The following is a 20506-nucleotide window of genomic DNA, read 5'->3' on the forward strand; positions in this document are numbered from 1 at the left end:
CGGTGCTGATAGGTGATGGCAGATCCACATCATTATATTTTGATTTTTGGTGGGGTGATATCTCTATTGCGGATATTTTAGGACTTGGGGATTTGCTGATATGATTGCAAATGGGGAATGGTCATTCACGGAAGATGCTTTACATGCGTTCTTAGCTGCTGGTATTGTTTTAGAAGACCTGCCAGTTCCGATGGGTGGGGAAGATTACAAGGTTTGGACACCGGATAACAAAGGGCAGTTCTCTGTTTCTTCGGCCAAAGAGCTTATTCGCAAGAGACAGCCTATCTTGGAGGGTGCAAAATTGTTATGGAGGCCTGATATTCATCCTTCTCTTGCTGCTAGAAATTGGAAATTACTTCGTGGTGCTTGTGCAACGCTTGACAAGGTACGAAGTAGATTTAAATATCAAGTAGTTAATAAATGTTGCTTATGTAATAGAGAAGAGGAGACTTTAGATCATATTCTTCGGTCTTGTGATTTTGCTTCCAAGGCGTGGTTGTGGATTGCAGATGTTTTTGGTATTTTCCCTCACCAAAATCTCACTACAGCTTATAAAGAAGCAAAGGGTAAAATTCGTATGTTCAAGGATTTATGGTTGTTGGCTATTTTGGTTGTTAGATCAGAATTGTTGATGACAAGGAATGGTTTTATCTATGGTAATCAAAAGGTTAGTTGGAATTTCTTTCATAAGAAAGTTTTCAATCAAATCCATGATTACTCAAGGCGTTTGAAGGGGTTCATGTTTAACAGCCAAGATGATTTGCGTGTTCTTGCTTACTTTAGAGTGCAATATAGAAGAGCGAAGATTTCAGATCCTAAGGAGTGCTATTGGGTTCCTCCGGAGGTTGATGAATTGCAATTATGTTGTGATGGTGCTTCTAGAGGGAACCCGGGTAGAGCTGGTGCAGGTGTGGTGGTTCGCGATTCTGATGCTAATGTATTAGGAGATATGAGTGTTGGTTTTGGGGTTCGTACTAATTATTTTGCGGAACTCTTTTGTATTATAGTGGCCTTAGAACGGGCAACTAAATTTGGGGTTGGGGATATTTGTATTCATACAGATTCAATGGGAGAAGTTCAGGCCTATAGTAGTGATACTTTGGCAATTCTGTGGTTTCTTAGACAAAGGTGGATTGTGGTAAGATCTAGATACAACAAAATTCATTTTGTTCACACTTATAGAGAGGCTAATTTTTCAGCGGATGTGATGGCAAGAGAGGATGTTTTCTAGAAGATGGTGAAGGAATTAGTTATGATAACAAACCATATTTTATTCGTTCAATTGAACTGCCAAATGTAATTTACTTCAGATTTGATTAATTTTTATAAGTTCGTAAGTTTTTGGGGTGTTGTGCCTCTTTTCTTACAAATTTAGTTGTAAAAGTCTTGCTATTTATTAATACATTTTGGATTTACCAAAAAAAAATCACGAAAAGATATAACAATATGTGTTTGGGGCGATCCAACCTATAAGATTTGAATCTATGGCTGATTCAGTTAATGGGAAAAATTATCCATTATAGAAATCTGCTATGAGATCTTTTCTTCAATCCCGAGATTTTATTACTTGGCTACAAATCGAAGAAGGATATGAACGGCCGAAAGTGGAATATTCAGAAACTGAGTTTAAACGCCCATCGTTCTATATGTATGAAGAAAGAGCTCTTGCAAAGCAGAACTCTGATGGTTTAAATGCCATAATACATGCAGTGAGTCATGATCTTTTACATCATGTCTTGTCATGTGAAACCTCTAAGGAAGCATGGGATACTCCTGAGACTGTATTTGAAGGGAATGATTTAGAAAAAGAAGCTCGTCTTCAATCCCTCTCTTCTGAATGGGAATTCCTTAGAATGGATGATAACGATACCTTCGAGGAGTTTAACACTAAACTTTCTGAGATTGTCAATCCTTCTTTCTCGCTTGAAAAGACTATACCTGAAAAGGAAATAATATACAAGATTCTCATATTATTACCATCCAGATACGAGTCTAAGAAACATGCCATAATAGAAGCTAATGATATTTCTATACTTTCTCGAAGTTCTCTTGTAGGAAAGTTAAAGATCTTTGATAAAGGAATTCTACTGAAGAACGAAAACGTTGGATTTAATGTCTCAGTTAATACTAATTAATCTTCTAAAGAAGTAAATATAAATCATACTGAGGAATGTTGTCAAGAGGATAAAACACTTGTTGAAAAATATGTTGACACAACAATTGTACTCCTAACACAGCGGATTAAGGATGTTTTATTGAAAAATAAATCAACTCCTGATGCATTATCTTTTTGTCATGAAAAAGGTGATGGAGATATCCAATGTTTCAAGTGTCGTAGGTTCGGACTTATGGAAAAATATTGTTCTAGCAAAAAGGCTCAAAAGCGCAACAAGGCTTGTTTTACTACCCTAGATGATATCCCGGAGGAGAAACCCTATGAAGGAATATCAAGTTGCAATGCACTTTTTGCCAAAACTAAATGTGATCTATTTAGTGAGTCTAATCAACTCCCAAAGAACTGTTTGGAAAAACTTGAGTTGGAGACTAAGGAAAATCTAAAGTTAAATAGGGAACTTGATAACCTTAGAAAATCCTTGTCAGAGAAAACTCAAGAGGCAAAGTCTGAGCAAGAGAAACTGGTTGACATTCCTAATCAACCAAAGTTGTCAGAAGTTAACAAAGGAAAAGGTAATTCGTATTCAAAATATTTTGACAATATGTTGAGTTCTTTACGTGGAAGAGATAGACACTCTGCAACTTTTATTGGAATCTCCAACAAAATAAATTCATTAAGGCACTTCGTAAGGGCATAAATATTTTGAAGGCTGATGAGTTTATTAGATCCGGAAAAGAAGTTGCAGACTCTTGCAATTACAAGAGAAAGAAAGAACATAAAAAAACACAATCTATTGTATTCATAAATCATCCTAAGGATGTTTTTGTTACCTGCGGTGAGATTAACCCTCACCTTAACACACATTGATTGTGTTGAAAAATGCATCCTCACTTGTTGCCCAAAATCTTTTTTGTGGGGAGGCATAAATTTGGGCAGACACAACCAGAGTGTTGTCCTGGTGGTGTGTATGTGTTGTTAACCTATGATATATAGGTGGTGGTATCGATTCTTACCATCCACCAAGTTTTTTCTCGCTTTTCATTTTGGTAGGGATTTGTCATTATCATTCTTTAATTAATATCGTAGCTTGTAAATCCCAGTGCTACGGAGTATTATTAAATTTAAGCTGATCAAAGCTTATTGGAATCTTCCTGAATGCGAATTTTTCTCTCCAAAAAATTGGCGAATTTTTTCTTTAGGGTTTTCAACTTTCATCAACGTTTTTCCTTGATTCTAGATCATCTTTGGTGATTTAGGATGGGGGAAAACCCTGATTCAAACGTGAATAATCATGGGAACAATAAGGTATCTTTTGCTGATTTGGTTAAGGGTAAAAAACCCTATATGTTAACAGATTCAGATTTCTTATCTCTCCCTGAGGCATCAACATATTTGGAAGAACCATCTTTGGTTTTTCCTAATAGTCTTCTTCAAGAGGGACGTGATATATTTCAGTTCATTCTCATTGGGAGATTGAACTTTAAGGGCTTAAAACTTGCTGATGTTCAAAAGAGTTTGGAGGAACAATGGGGTTTCGGTACTGGAAGATGTAAGTTAGTTCCAATGACAAAAGGGTTCTTCATCATAAAGTTAACTTCAGCAGATGACAAGGAACGTGTATGGCATGGTGATACTTGGGTTATACAGAATCAACAGCTTAGGGTTTTTAATTTTTACCCAAATTTCGATCCATAAAGACAGCAAACTTCAAGAGCTTCAGTTTGGGTAAGTTTCCCTGGTTTGTACATTGAGTTATGGACTAAGAAAATTCTTCTTTCCATTGCTAAAATTATTGGAAAACAGATTGTTATTGATCAAAAGACATTGGATCATGATGTTGGAAACTATGCTGCGGTTCTGATTGATATTGACTTTGCTAAGTTGATTCCTAAAAGAATTCGCTTGAAGGCAAATGGAAAAGCTGGCAGTATATTGAAATTCAAGACTTAGAGAATGTCAAATTCTGCACTCATTGTAAGTTTATGGGCCACAAATTTGAGAATTGCCTTGCTGCAAAGAAAATTTTGGGAGGTTCTAATGATGAAAAGAAGTCACCTACTGTGAACATTAAGAATGGCAAAGAAGGAAAATCAATCAAATCTGTTTGGAAAGAAGTTAGTGAAACTTCCCATGAAGGCCATGCAATTAACGTTAATAATGTGCAGGCTGGTAAGGAGAGTATAAATTTAGTTCATGAGGTTGCTGTTTATGATGATATTGTGAAGTCTGGGAACGTGATTATTGAATCAATTCATGAGAAGTCTGATGATAAACAACTAGAAGAGCAGCTCGAAAAAGCTTTTACTGAGTATCGTGAAGCTCAGATTAAGTTGATGAGATGTAAAAACAATATTTCAGCCAAAAAAGATCTTGCTTTACGTAATAATTCTGTCCATATTGACAATGCAGATAGTAGACAAGGGAACTCTAGCAAGCAAAGCCATTCCCGGGCTAATGAAACTACTCAGTTCGTGCAAACTAGGGAAGCTCAGCAAGATTCCGTGCAAATTTTGGGAGATCAGTCCGTGCAAACTTTTAAAGCCAAGCAAGAGTCCGTGTCTAAAAAGAATTTGGAAGATATTCCAAATGTTCAGTCTGTGACCAAGTATGATTCTGAGTTTATGTCCGTGACCAAGCAAAATCCAACGCCAAATTCAGTTACGGAAACTTCTTCAAATTCCGTGTCCAAGCAAAATCCAATGCCAAACTCTGTTATGGTTTTTTTTTTTTTTTGCTAAGTCCAAAGTTTATTATAACAAAAAAACGTAATTACAAGAATTACAAATTTGGAGCACAAAACTCCCTACCCCCATAAACCAAAGGGGTCTAAATAACTTATAAGATAACAAAAATAACAACCACAAAAATGAAAATTAAAAGAAGCTACCTATATCTATAGCCAACTCCTTTCAATTTACTTCTGCTGCTACCAACTCTATACGATTTTCTCTTAGAAAAAATTTCATCCATAATATCCGTATCAAAAGCATAATTACCCAAGATATTTTCATCTTCATCCACATAAAACTCTCTGTCTTCATCCTCAGTGGCAAAGTTACCAGGAACAAGCTTAATAGGAGACAACTTACTAGGAGATTTTTTCTTTGAATTCATTCTTTCCAGTTTCTCCCTCTTTTCTTTGAAATATTCTTGTCTAAAAGCTGGACTTCTAATGAACTGAGCACGCACATCTTCCAACTGAATAGTGCTTGCCACCTCTAATTTCTCCTTAGACAAAATATTATTCTTATCAAAAACAGTATCGACCAACCCTGCTTGAATTTCCATGTTAGTGTCACGGCTCGGAGATTCCTCAATAGACTTGCTGGGAGAAGATTCCAAACTTGAATCAGATTGCAAAGAACGCTTTGCTATAATATTAGCAGCCTGTTTGGCAACTTTCCTAGCTTTTTTCCTTGCTAAAATGTCAGCATCAACCTCACCCCAATTTTTAGATCCCATACTAACATCTGAGTCACTAGATTCCAATTGTTCCTCCTCCTCCTCCTCAATAATAACATTATCAAGGCCTAACTCAGATGCTAGGACATCAAATTTGTTTTTAACCACAACTTCAGTTTGCATCAACTCATCCACAAAAGGAGTATAATCATTCTCAAAAGGAGTAACAGAGAAATAAGTACCTTTACTAGGGTATTTCTTTCCTTTCCTTTCACTTCATTCCATTCGTCTTTAGAAAAACTCTGTGCAACCATGGCTTCCTGATTTTTACGTAAAGCTATATCTTTCTGAGCTGCAATAGTATTTTTACAATGAATAAACTTCATCTGAGCTTCACGCAACTCATCAGCAGATTTAGCAAGCTCCTTTTCCAACTGATTAGCTTCATCAATAACTTCAAGTGCATCTGCATGGCCTGCATGGATAGAATCTGCACGTGCATTATCTTCTCTAGCTTTTGGTTTGTTCACGGCCTGTATCCCATCTTTGCTCACAGATTTAGCCACGAAATTTTGTTTGTTCACGACTCTTGTCTGGGTTTCCAACTCAGACACGGACTGAACTTCAGAGTTTTTCTTCTTCTCGGACTGAATTTGAGAATTAGATGTCACTTGCGTAACTTTTGCATGGTCTGCATGAGCAGATTGTGTACGTGCAGCAAGCGCTTCCTTGGCTGCAATTGCGTTTTTCAACCTAAGCTGAGCTTCACAAACCTCAGCTGAAGCACCAACCTTATTATCCTCCATATTATCCAGATTCAAATACTTCTCCTCTTCCTCATCAGTTTTAGCTGATTTTGCTTGCCAAACTTGGATTGTAGGTTTATGAACAATCTGTTTTTCCTTACCAGCAGTCTTCATGCTATTCTTCTTTTTGCATTCACCCTCAACATGCCCAATAATATTGCAAGATAAACAGAATTTAGGTGAACTTGGTATATCAACATATTTCCAAAATGTTTTACCTCCTGCGGTGATAGAGATGCGCTCAGGAATATGCTTTGCGAAGTCTATATCAACCAAAACAGCTGCGAAGTGACCATATTCCAGATTTAGGGTTCTTTGATCCACCATAATTGGTGTTCCAAGGATTTTCCCAATAGAAAGTAATGATCTCTCAGTCCATATCTCAATAGGGAGACCAAGAAAACGTACCCAAACAGCTGCATGGGACGTTCTTTGTTTATCAGGATTAAAACCTGGGTACCAATCAATCAACCTCAGAATTTGTTGATTGACAAACCACTTTTCAGCACATATCTTCTCCTTGTCCAATTCTGATGATAACATAATAACAAAGAATCCTTTGCTCATAGGTATAAACTTACACCTATTCTTAAGTTTCCATTGATTTTCAAGGATTTTTTGAACCTCCACAAACTTTAAACCTGTAGCATCCAGCCTAGCTATGAAGCTATGTTGAAATGGCTTACACCCTTCCTGATAATAATCATTAGGAATGACAAGAGCTGGCTCAATCTCAACAAGAGTAGGGTTTGGTAACAAAGAAATATCAACTGAAGTTGGATTTAGGGTTTTACGTTCCGTAACTTTTTCAGCAAAAGAAACTGTTTTAGCATGGGTCTGATTTGAGTTACTAGGAATGTTAACTGAAGAATGAATCACCATGAATCAAAGAATTGATTCTGATAATCCAAATACGTAAAGCTTGAAACCCTAAACGTGAAAAAAAATTGGTTTTCCAAAATCGCCAAAAAGAGAAAAAAACGGACATTCTCTTTCCTCTATAACTAGTGATTCTTTTCCCACAAATACAATCCCCTTGAGTTGTTTAAGAAACTCAAACTCTGTTATGGAAAAGGGTACGACCAGACCTGCGTTTATTTCTAAACTAGGGACACCTAAAGAGGATTGGAAAATAGTTATGGGTAAGATCTCCCCTAATAAAGGTACATCTTTTAAATTTAAATCTTTTGAAACTCATTTTGTGGATGAGCTTTTTCAAACTGAACTTGTGGTGAATAACAAGTATGGTGCCCTAGCTTCTGAGTTAGGCCTTACTAATGATTCTAGTGAGGCTTTGGTAATGGAGAAAAAAGCTGAGATCATTGCTATGAATTCAAAGTCTAATGAGGAAATTCGAAGCCGTGAGCATCACAAGGATATTCAAGCAGGGTTGGAGGAAAATGTTTTTGATCTAGATAATATTTTGTCTACAGAGGAACTAGATGAGGCAAGTACTATTCAACTTGATGAAGTGCGTGCTAAATTCATTAGAGATCCAGCCTTTCGACGAGACTATTTAGAGGAAAAAAAGAAGAAAATGGATAGAATGTCAACAAAAAAGAATGTTCAATCTCCTATTAAGCTTGTTCCAGGTGGTAATTATGCTTCAGATGAAAATGAACAGGATTATGACAATGATGAAACTTATGATGATTATGAAGATGAATTCAAGGAGCACTATGATTTGACTCAAATAATTGATGATATCATTCCCAAGAATAGGAATTTTAGAGTTGGAAATAAGGGGCGAAAACGATTTTGATTTTATTAGTTTTCTTCTTTATGCTATTTTTTAGTGCTTAAGAGCTTATTTTATGAGTTTTTAGAGTTTTTTGCCCTTTGGTTTATGGGGGTGTGGAGGCCTAGCGCCTCCCATTTTGTAATTCTTGTAATTACGTTTTTTTGCTTTAATAAACCATTTTGACCTAGCAAAAAAAAGCATAAATTTGGGCAGAATTTGTAAGTCTGTTATGTTAATAGGTAACAATAATCTCATGATCGATATCTTTCACTATTTTTGGGATAAATATACTCGGTTTCCATAAACCAAAATGTATTGCTCCTTGATTTTCTCCTATCCTATATTATATGTTCTTCTTGTCCGGAAGAAGACTATCTTGCATCAATGGAGGAATCGGTGAAGGAAGGATCGTCTCTAGATGATTTGGCACAATGTGCATTGATCATGACTGAAACCCAAGATGCTATACAACCTGGTAATATTCAAGATTTGTGAGAAAATAGATCCTTACTGTTAGAAGTTGTATTAGGCATCTTGAGTTAATGATAAAGGATTCAAAAGAATTACTTGCTGATCTTTAATCTAAATTTTTCGAGATGAACAAACTTTCTATCAGAAAGGAAAATGCTCAGAAGAATTTGAATCCAGAATTTGAAAGTAATGTCCACAAGATTGAAGACAATAGACATCAACATTTTGATTTACTTCAATTATTGTACAAGGTCTATTTTGAATAAAACTATCATGATTATCATTAGTTATGAATAAAATTATTAGTTTATAATTTTTCTTATGATAGTTACCGGTTACATAGAATGTGAATGAATGTTTATATTTTTGCTATGTATTCGGTTTATGGGATGTCTGATTTCGGTTTTCATTAACCTTAATATTCGATCTCATATGATGAGACCCTTATGGTTTATATGGATTTTTTATTTTAGCGGAACCAAATTCTAGCCCATGTTGGTAGGCTTTATCAAAGGATCATAAGGTGTTCCGATTAAAATTCATATGTAAAAAGTCACAATATGTTGAATCAATTTATGTTTACATGAGTTATTTAGCATAACATATGTGTTTCGGGTTTTCCACTTTTTCGATATTTGTTTTGATAGTTTTCTCTCTCCTAAATTTGTTTCCCTCTCTGGCGAAAATTTTAGGGTTTTCAAATTTTTTCATCTTTTTGTTTGCTTTTCTCAATCATCCTTGGGTGATTTGAGATGGGGGATGATACTGATCCTCCCCAATTGCGAGTTCTCACTTATGCTGAAAAAGTTTTAGGCAAAAAACAGTTACCAACAACAACTTTGGATTTGAATACACTGCCAAACCCTACTTTGAAAGAAGGAAAGCCAACAGTTGTGCTTTCGGTTTCTTATTATGAAGAGGGTTGCGATATTTGGAAGTTCAGTCTTATAGGTCGTCTAGATTTCAAGGGTATTAATTTTCAAGATGTGAAGAATAGTTTTGAGCAGCAATGGCAGCTAGGTCAGGGCCGTGTACAATTCATACCTATGAATAGAGGCTTTTATATCATCAAGTTGCAATCAATGGAAGATCGAGACAGGATTCTTAATGTTGAGGTGTGGATAATTGAACAACAAAAGCTTAACCTAATGGAATGGTTCCCTGGTTTTGATGCAGAAAAACACAATACTTCTCATGCTACGATATGGGTTAAGTTCCCTGGTTTGCCTGTTGGATATTGGATTGAGAAGACTTTACTGGCGTTTGGCAAATCCTTTGGTACTCCAGTTGTGGTTGATAAACGCACATTAGATCAAGAATATGGTTATTAGCGCTTCAGTTCATATTATGGTTGGGGGTCGTGATTTCTGGCAACCAATTGAGATATAAAAAAGACCTAAATTCTCAACAAAGTGTAAAATAATTGGTCATGTTGATTCGGAATGTAGAAAGAAGCATAAGAATTCAGCTGGTAATGCGTTGTAGCAAGCTTCAGCGTCAATACAGCAGGGTAACAATTCGATCACTCAAGAAGCGCGCGGTAATAATGTTGCTAGTGCTGGGAAAGATTGGCAAGAGACCAGACGTAGGAAAGGAAAGACAACTCCTGTCATTCCAATTGTGCCTGAGTTACCTAATGGAAACCAAGTTACTTTGGGTAATGGCTAGCAAGATAATGTAAATAACGTCCCTAATGGGAATCAGATTTCTGGTGTGCATGGCCAGCATGCAAACGCTAATTATATTCAATCAGGGCTTGAGGAAGGTGAAGTGGTATCGGGGAGTGTTCAAATAGTTGTAGCAAAACAGATACAAGATGAGTTATCCAAGTCTGAAGCTATCTTTCGCTCTGCCTTTGTTGAATTGGCAAGAACTAGACAAAGAGCAGAGGCGCAAATAGTTTTATCTACTGGTGCTACAGAGGGTATGCCTAGTTCTAAGTCAACATTGAATTCTGAAGCGAGGGAGAGTAGGAATTCAATTGTTGATAGGACTGCTGCTAACTTATCTGGCACTCCTTTAACCGATGACCTGTTTGTTCGAGAAATCATTGTTTCGCCAAATCAGTTTGAGGCTTTGAATGCCGAACTTGGTTTGATTGAGGACAACTCGGTTGATTCTGGTGTTCATGCAAGTTTACAAGTTGGGTCAACACCTTTGTTTGATCAACACTCTGGAATGTGGACTTCTAGGACGCCAGTTATTTTAGCTCGTACGTCTGGAGATTCTTGGACTGGTGGAAATTCAACATCGATTGTTAGTACTTCTGGTGGTTCTAAGACTTCTGGAAATTCAACTTTGATTGACAGTACCAATAAAATTTCTGCAGGTTCTAGGCTTAAACCTGGAAACGGAGGGCAAAAGTTTGATTCTAATAGGTTGGCGCAGAGAGTTAAGATAAATAACACTCCCAAGGTTGTTTCCCAATGAGAGTTCTCTTTTGAAACATAAACGGGATTTTGCGTGATGAGGCACAAGCTAAACTTAGAGAATTAGTTAAGGATTATTCATAATTCTACAGATACGTGTATTGGTAATCTGTGGGTGATGTGGTCTTTGGGTATTGCTGATCCGGTGGTGGTGAATTTTTCCAAACAGGCTATTACCATTGGTGTGGATGGTGTTCATATTTCTCTTGTGCATGCTATTTCAGTGCAAACTACTAGGAGAAATCTGTGGAGACAGTTAGATATGGGTGCACTTCAGTTGCCATGGTTGGCAATTGGGGACTTTAATTGTGTGTTGCGTAACGATGAGAAAAAGGGTGGTGCGACTCCGAGAACGGCAGTGGTGAATGAATTTAGTGATTGGTTGGATGACAATGGCCTTTTTGAAGCGGAATGCTTGGGTTGCAAGTTTACTTGGTCTAACAGGCAATCTGGAGTTCATAGAATTATTAGTAGGCTTGACAGGGCAGTGATTAATGAGTTTTGGTTGAATCGTTTTGAGAATTGGCAGTGTAAAGCTCTTCCAAGGGAAGTTTCTGATCATTCTCCTCTTATTGGTTTTCCGTTTGTTAACACGAGACCAAGAAGAGCGCCTTTTCGAGTTCAAAAAATGTGGTTTGGGCATCCCGATTTTATGCGTATGGTTGAAGATAGTTGGAAGGAACCTATTGTTGGTTCACCAACCTTTATATATCCTCAAAATTTAAAGCGTCTTGAAATTTCAATGAAGTTGTGGAATCAAGAAGTTTTTGGTAATGTTAATGTTAGGCTGAAACAGGCTCAGGATAGACTTGAAAGTTCAATGCGTTTATCGGATGAAGACCCTTCGGATGTGGACAAATTGAACTCGATGAGAAGTGTGGCAGTGGAAGTTAATGATATTAGAATGTAACAAGTCATTATGTTGAAGCAAAAATCCAGAAATCAGTAGTTAGTTGAAGGGGATAGTAATTCTAATTTCTTTCATAATTCTATTTGTATTCGTAGGAGTAGTAATATTATTTCAGAATTGGTGGATGCTAATGGGGTAACGGCGACTGATTGTAATCAGATTCGTAACCTTATTGTTGATTATTATGAGGCAAAGTTTAATGGTGATGATTCAGTTCCAGTTGAAGCTCTTTTTAATATTGATCATAATAGTATTTCTCTTGAGGAGAGTGCTAGAATGGATCAGTTGCCCTCAATTGATGAGATTCATGCAGCGGTTTTTGATTTGGGTGCGGATAGTGCGCCAGGGCCAGATGGGTTTGCTGGTTTTTTCTATAGGCATTGTTGGGAGATTATCTGGGAGGATTTGGTTAATGCTATTATGTTTTGTTGGTCTAACAGATTCATTCCTCACGGCGTGAATTCTAGTCTTCTCATGCTTCTGCCTAAAGAGAGAGGTGCTAATACTCTTCGTAACTTTAGGCCGACTGGTCTTAGTAATTTTTTTTTAAAGATTTTTACTAAGATTTTAGCTACGGGGCTTGGTAGTGTTTTGGATAACTTGATTTCTGAGGAACAAGTGGCGTTTATGAAAAGGGGAAATATCCATGAAAATATTAGTCTAGTTTCAGAGATGGTGAATAAAACGCAGATTAGGCGGAAAGATGGTAATGTTGGTTTAAAACTTGATATAACTCAGGCATTTGACGCGGTTAGTTGGACTTTCATCTTGGAGGTGTTTCGAAGATATGGTTTTTCTGAGAGTTGGTGTGACTGGATTCTCCAAATTGTCAAGTCTGCTAGAATTTCGGTTCTCGTATGGTATCCCGGAAGGTTTCTTCAGTATTGATAGAGGGCTTCGTCAGTGTGACCCTTTGTAGCCTCTTATTTTTGTGTTGATTGAGGATGTTTTAAGCAGAAATATCCCGAAACTCTTTCGTGAGGGAAAGATGACTCATATGGTTAATATAAAAGGTATTGCTCCTTCCCATCTCTTTTTTGCTGATGACATTATGATTTTCTATAAAGGTAACATGAAGAGTTTGAGAAATCTGGTGGATTTGTTGGGTTTATATCAACGTGCTTCGGGTCAAACAGTAAGTCGAGAGAAGAGTAAACTACATGAATATGAGAGTTACTATTTCTGCTTTTCTGGGGATGCCTATTGCTATTTTTCCAGATAGGTATTTAGGGGTTAAGGTTATGCCTGAAGCCATTAAATATCATCATGTAGCCAATGTTGTTGAGAAGATCAAAGAACAAGTTGCGGGTTGGAAGGGAAGGATGCTTTCTTTTCAAGACAGAGTGGTGTTGGTAAAATCTGTGTTAGCTAGTTATTTGATTCATAATATGGCTGTTTATAAGTGGCCAAGAAAATTTATTCATGAGTGTGAAGTTGCAATTTAGAATTTTTTATGGTCTGGTGATTCAAAAGTGAGTAGGTCTTTTGTTGTGGCTTATGACAAGATTTGTGCTCCTTATGAGGAAGGTGGTTTGGGTATAACTCAATTGAGTGTTACGAATAGAGCGCTTCTTATGGGTCTTTGGTGGAAAATCCGTAACTCTAGTAAGGTTTGGGCTCGTTTTCTTCGAGCCAAATTTTTCATGAGGAATGCTAAGTTGGTTCATTATGTGAAATCTTCTATTCTTCCAGGTATTAAATGGGTTTACTCTTTGGTGGAGGATAATTCTAAGGTTTTAATTGGTGATGGCTGTAATACTTCTCTTTACTATGATGTATGGTTGGGGGATGTAGCTATTGCTGATTTACTTGAAGATTATGCTTTGGATTGTGCTATTTTGGTAGGTGATATGCTGAATGAAGGAGGCTGGAATTTGAGTGAAGAATGTCAGAATAATTTGCTAGCTGCTGGTTTCGTTGACTTAGCAAAAAAAAAAAATGGTTTCGTTGAAGAGGATTTGCCTAGGAATTTGAATGGTATTGATCGCGGGGTTTGGAAGCCCAATTACACAGGTAGTTTTACTGTCAGTTCTGCGAAATCCTTAATTCGCAAGAAGTATGCTAAGATGGTAGGAGCAAATTTGTTATGGAGGCCGACTGTGCACCCTGCCTTGGCTGCGAGGAACTGGAAAATACTAAGAGGAGCTTGTGCTACGCTTGACAAGGTTAAAAGTCGCTTTAAAATCCAGGTTGTGAATAAGTGATGGTTGTGTAATAGGGAGGAAGAAACGTTAGATCATTTGATGTGGCATTTTTGCTATCAAGGCGTGGAGTTGGTTATATGATATTTTTGGAATGCATTCTCATCTAAATCTGTGTACTACCTACAAAGCTGCATTTTTTTTGGGAAGTCCAAAAAGAATTAAAGAATAGCAAAAATACAAAAGAGAGTATGTAGCAAGAAAAGAGGTCAGAGAGACCCCAAAAACTTACTATTTACTTGAAACGAAAATAAGATACATTTGGTAATTCAATAGACAAGATAAAATCAGGCCTACAAAAAGGAGCAACATGATAAGGGAACTTTGGTTGATTATTGTTTTGGTCGTAAGATCTGAACTGTGGATGACACGCAATCGCTTTGTTTATGAAAACAAGAGGATTTGCTGGGGCTTCTTTCAAAAATCTGTTTTTAATCAGGTGATGGAGTACTCCAGGCGGCTCAAAGGGCACATGAACAATACAGTGGAGGACTTAAAGGTTTTGGATTTTTTTAAGGTCTCTCATAGAAAGGTGAAGTCGCTGGTACCAGTTGAATGCAGGTGGGATACTCTTGGGGTGAAGTTGATGCAGATATTCTAGCAAGGAAGCAAGCTAGAAAAGTGGCCAAGCAAGCTGCGAAAATCATGGCTACGAATTCTAGGTCCAATGAAGAAAATCCTAGCCTAATCGGGTTGGACGAATGTGTTTTTGATATGAATAATATTTTGACAAATGAGGAACTAGAGGAGGCAAGCACCATTCAGAATGATGAAGTGCGTGCTAATTTCATTAGAGAGTCAGCCTTTAGAAAAGAGTATTTCAAGGAAAAAAAGGAGCAAATGGATAGAATGTCAACTAAGAAGAAAGCACAATCTCCTATTAAGCTTGTTCCGGGTGGTAATTATGCTTCAGATGAAAATGTTGAGGATTATGACTATGATTAAACCTATGATGATTCTGAAGATGTTTACAAGGAGTCTTATGGAGACTATGATTTAACTCAAGTTATTGCTGGTCTCATTCCCAAGAAGAAGAAATTTAGAGTTGGAAATAAGGGACGAAAACGTTCCTAGTTTTCTTCTTTTTGCATGTTTTTTCGTGTTTAGGAGCTAATTTTATGAGTTTTAGAGTTTTTTTGCCCCTTTGGTTTATGGGGGTGGGGAGGCCTAGAGCCTCCAATTTTGTAATTCTTGTAATTACGTTTTTTTGCTTTAATAAACCATTTTGACCTAGCAAAAAAAAAGCAGGTGGGATACTCCGGCTTTGGGAGAGATGTTATGGGCAGTTCAAGGTCTGTTAAGGAGAAGAAAGAAAACATGAGAGGAGAGAGAAAATCTGGCGAACACACAAGGGTTTAGGATTTTTTTCACGTAGGTTTCATTCACTTTGGATTCAATATGGTAGAAGATAATCATAGTTCTTCACGGATTCAACAACACCAATCCTTTGTGGACAAGGTAAAGGCAAAACAAACCCTAAAGCCAACAGGAGTTGATATTACTAGTTTACCTAATCCTACTCTGATTGATGGAGAGCCATCCCTTGTTATACCTGCGGACTTCTATGAAGAGGGTTGTAAACCCTTTCAACACAGCTTCATTGCAAGATTAAACTTCACGGGACTGAAGTTCTTTGAGGTTAAAACAGTTTTAATCTCTCAATGGCAGATTAACCCTAATTCTGTTAGGTTTATGACTATGGGAAAAGATTTCTTTGTTATTATGCTACAAGATGAGGAAACTAAGGAGAGAATCAGACGTACAAAGTGGTTTGTTCAACAACATGAACTCAAGTTAATGGATTGGTACCCAGGTTTTGATCCTGATCGTCAAAAAACTTCCCATGCAAACGTATGGGTTCACTTTCCTGGTTTACATGCAGAACTATGGACTGAGAAGAACTTGTTATCAATGGGAAAAGTTTTAGGGACTCCAATTGTGGTTGATCAAAGAACCCTAAATCTGGAGTATGGAAACTTTGCCTCAGTTTTGGTAGATGTGGACTTTGCAAAACATATTCCAAGTAGAATTAAGATAACAGCTGGGGGGAGGACGTTTTGGCAATACTTGGATATCCCAAAATCACCTAAATTTTGTATGAAGTGCTGCATAATTGGTCATAGTAATGATGAATGTAGAAGACAACCAAAGAATGATGAGAAATCGTCTAAGGTGGATGCGAAAGGGGAGTGGCAGAATGTGCGTAATAGGAGAAACCGTAAGGTAGGTGCTGGTGAGGATGCAACCACGTCTGGTGAGGGTACAAACGCTGTGGCTGTAGGTGTTGGCGCTGCTGTAGGTGGTGTGAAAGTTGGTGCTGTTGTGGTTAATGAGGTTGTTAACGGTGCTGGTGATAATGTGGATGATGCTCTTTCTGTAGGGCATGGTGGAGCTGTGGTGAATGGGGTAGTTGAAGCTGGTTTGGTGGAGAGTGCGGATGATTTGGAGAATGAATTATTCTCTATTGAAGCCAAGCTTCAGGCAACGTCTGAAGCTTTTGAGAAGGCTAAGAAGGCGATAGCTTTGAAAAAGGGTTTGGCTAGTGGGTTGTCAATGGTTGAAATTGCAACCTCATCTAAGTCAACTAAGAGTGGTGAATTGGCAAGAACTAATCACTCTAGTGATAGGAATGAGGCTGGTTCTTATAAGTCTTTGCAAGACATGGTGGTTGATAATATTGAGGATATCTCAAGCTACAGAGCTGTTGCTGAAGCTTCTATTGTGGTTTCTCCTAATAAGTTCAATGTCTTGAATGATGAGTTGGGTGTTGATAATGATGATGCTGAACACTTTTCGGGAGGGGGTTCGGATGCTGCTGAAAACTCTTCTGGTGGTAGTTCGGATGAAGAGTTGACACCTGAGAAAGCTTCATCAGGTGTTAAGGGTGTTAAGTGGGCGGAAATACCAGTGGATATGCCAAAGAAAAGTAGGAAACCAAGCATGGTTTTGCTTACAAGTTCTAGTTCTTCTCAACAACGTTTTAGTGATTCCAAATCAGATTCGGATTCTGAAGTGAATACTTTGGGAAACCGAGTTAGAAAGGGTGTCTCACCTGTTTTACAAAGTAGGATTCCTAGCAAGATTCCACAAGCTATTCATAAATATAAGAAGAGTGTTTCCTGATGAGAGTTCTCTATTGGAATATTAATGGGGTGGTGAAGGTGGAAGCGGGTAGTAAGTTACGTAAGTTGGTGCATGAGTTCAAGCCGGTGGTACTTTGTATTGCTGAGCCTAAGATTCGTTACACTGACAATGTTATGATAAGGTTAAATTTGGCTGGTTATAATAAAAAGGTAATTCATAATTCTACTTCTAGTTCTTTGGGTAATTTGTGGATTCTTTGGGATGACTGTATTGAGGAGCCGGTGGTGATTAATTTGTCTAGGAAGGCCATTACGGTTAAAACTTAGGGGGTATTTATCTCTTTTGTTCATGCTAGTTATATTCAAGTATTTCGAAGAAGGCTTTGGAGTCAACTTGCTGCTGTTGACGCAACTACTCCTTGGTTCGTTATGGGGGATTTCAATTGTGTTCTTCGTCAAGATGAAAAAAAGGGGGTAGGGTAACTCGTATCTCTTGTATTAATGAGTTTTCTAATTGGATGAAGGATAATAACTTGTTTGAAGCTGATTCGTTGGGGTCTAAGTTTACTTGGACCAATGGTCAGGCTGGTGTTGGTAGAATTATTAGGAAGTTGGATCGTGCTATTATTAATGAACCTTGGTTGTCTAAGTTTTCAAATTGGAGGTGTAAAGCTCTTCCTAGGGAAGTTTCTGACCATTCGACTCTTATTGGTTTTCCTTTTTGTGATCCTCGGCCTAGACGTGCTCCTTTTCGTATTCAGAAGATGTGGTTTTCCTATCCGTATTTTTTGAAGATGGTGGAGTTATCTAAGATGGAGCCGGTGTATGGTAATCATGGTTTTATCTTTCCTTTCAAATTGAAGCGGTTGAAGGAGGCTATCAAGCTATGGAATCAATCCGTTTTTGGCAATGTCAATGCTAGATTAAAGCAAGCAACTCGTAAGTTTGAGGTAGCTAGTAGAAATTCAGATGTTGATCCTTTTGATGTTTCTAAACTTAATAATATGAAGGATGCTCTTGTTGAGGTTCAAGATATTCAAAGGCAGCAGAATATAATGTTAAAGCAAAAATCTAGAAATAAGTGGTTGTTGGAGGGTTCTAGTAACACTTCTTTCTTTCACAACTCTATTAAAATTTGTAGAAGTGCTGATACAATCTCGGAGCTTGTTGCTGAAGATGGGAGTACTATTACCGATCCGGTTCATCTTAGTGCTCATGTGGTTTCTTATTATCAGGCTAAATTCAATGGTGAGGATAGTCAGGTAAGTGAAACTCTTTTTGATTATGATCATGATTCTATTACTGTGGAAGAGTCGCATATGTTGGATGCTATTCCTACTTGTGATGAGATTAAACAGGCGGTTTTTGATTTGGGTGCTGATAGTGCGCCTGGTCCGGATGGTTTCTCGGGGTGTTTTTATAGACATTGTTGGGAGATTATTCATAGGGATCTGATTTTAGCGGTTACTTGTTGCTGGTCTTCTAAAACAATTCCTAATGGGGTTAATTCTAGCCTTATTCTTTTGCTTGCAAAGGTTAGGGGAGCTGCTAGTTTGAAGAACTTTAGGCCGATTGGTTTAAGTAATTTCTTTTTTAAGATTTTTACTAAAATCTTGGCTACGAGGCTTGGTAGTGTGTTGCGTAAGTTGGTGTCTGAAGAGCAAGTGGCTTTCATGAAGGGAAGGAATATCTATGAGAATATTAGTTTAGCTTCTGAGATGGTGAATGAATTGCACATCAAAAGGAAGGACGGTAATTTGGGTTTGAAGCTTGATATCTCTCAGGCTTTTGATACTGTCAGCTGGTCTTTTGTTCTTGAAGTTTTTAGAAGGTATGGTTTTTCTGAAGATTGGTGCTCTTGGATTTGGAAAATTCTGAAATCGGCGCGTATTTCTATTCTTCTTAATGGTAGTCCGGAGGGTTACTTCAAGATTAATAGGGGTTTACGTCAGGGGGACCCTCTTTCTCCACTTATTTTTGTTTTGATTGAGGATGTGTTTAGCCGCAACATCACTAAACTCTTTCAGTCTAAGGATATGTCTTATATGGTTAAGCGTAAGGGTATTGCTCCAACTCATTTATTTTTTGCTGATGATATTATGATTTTTTGCAAGGGAAATATGAAGAGTGTGAAGAATTTGGTGAAACTTTTGGAGAATTACCAGCAAGCTTCAGGTCAAAGGGTTTGTAGGGAGAAGAGCAAGATTTACTTTGGTGGTGGGACTTTGAGTAGGCGCCAGACCATTGCTACATTCTTGGGTATCGCAATTTCTAACTTTCCTGATATGTATTTGGGAGTTAAGGTGATTCCGGGAGTGGTAAAGTATAGTCACATCAGCAACGTTGTTGATAAGTTGAGGGATCAACTTTCGGTTCTGAAAGGTAAGATGTTATCTTTTCAAGATAGATTTGTGCTTGTTAAGAATGTTCTTTTGAGCTATTCCATTCATAACATGGCTGTGTACAAATGGCCGGTAAAATTCACTCTTCAATGTGAGCGTGTGATTCGTAATTTTCTGTGGTCGGGTGATTCTAATCTTTCTAGAGATTTTGTAGTAGGTTTTGATAAGATTTGTAGTCCTTTAAAGGAAGGTGGTCTTGGGATCACTAGCCTAAGGACTATGAATAAAGCTTTGCTGATGAAATTGTGGTGGTCTATAAAATATTCTCGTAAGAGGTGGGCTCGGTTTTTGGAAGCCAAATTCACTAGTAGGGATGGACGTATTAAGATGGCGGGGGTAAAATCTTCTATTCTTCCTGGTCTTCGTTGGTTTTTTTTTGCTAGGTCAAAATGGTTTATTAAGCAAAAAAAACGTAATTACAAGAATTACATAATGGGAGGCACAAGGCCTCCCCACCCCCATAAACCAAAGAGAAAAGATATAACATGAAAAAAGCTATCAAAATTAAGCTCTTAAAAAACAAAAAACTAACAAAAAAATAAAATAAAAGGATTTTTAGCTTCCTTTGTTCTTATTTTTCTTCTTTAGAGTCTTCATTCTTCTAGATTGATCTTGTATTTCCTGGAGATGCTCCCTTCGAAACGATAGATCGTTCAAGAACTTTTGTTGAATATCAAATTTTGTTATTGTGCAAAGAACCTCGTACTCCTCTGTAGTAAGCTTGTGCTTGTTCTTATGATCTTCACTTTCCGGCTTGTGCTTCTGGCTTAAAGCAGTTGGAGAAGAACCCTTAGCTGCATTAAGAGCCTGTCTGGCTCTTTCCAAATCTTCAGCTGCCTTTCGAACAGCAGCTTCAGAAATTGCTACCTCCTCATCTAGCTGTTTGGATTTCTCCAAAGCAGCTCGAACCTCATCACTAACTACAGAAACACCTGCATCCTTGGG

At 37.6% G+C, this 20506-nt stretch overlaps 1 protein-coding gene across 1 annotated transcript; it reads left to right on the forward strand.

Annotated features, from left to right (window-relative positions):
• Nucleotides 1-11083: 11083 nt before the first annotated feature.
• Nucleotides 11084-19725, forward strand: LOC113342278. Its single transcript, XM_026586870.1, has 9 exons — nucleotides 11084-11871; nucleotides 11971-12747; nucleotides 12833-12942; nucleotides 13094-13227; nucleotides 13321-14040; nucleotides 14516-14637; nucleotides 16218-16632; nucleotides 18023-18109; nucleotides 19705-19725. Exons 1-9 carry the CDS (start codon nucleotides 11084-11086, stop codon nucleotides 19723-19725), a joined length of 3174 nt encoding a protein of 1057 aa, XP_026442655.1.
• Nucleotides 19726-20506: the final 781 nt, after the last annotated feature.

This window comes from Papaver somniferum, unplaced genomic scaffold (assembly GCF_003573695.1).
Source record: "Papaver somniferum cultivar HN1 unplaced genomic scaffold, ASM357369v1 unplaced-scaffold_35, whole genome shotgun sequence".
Taxonomy (NCBI): Eukaryota; Viridiplantae; Streptophyta; class Magnoliopsida; order Ranunculales; family Papaveraceae; genus Papaver; species Papaver somniferum.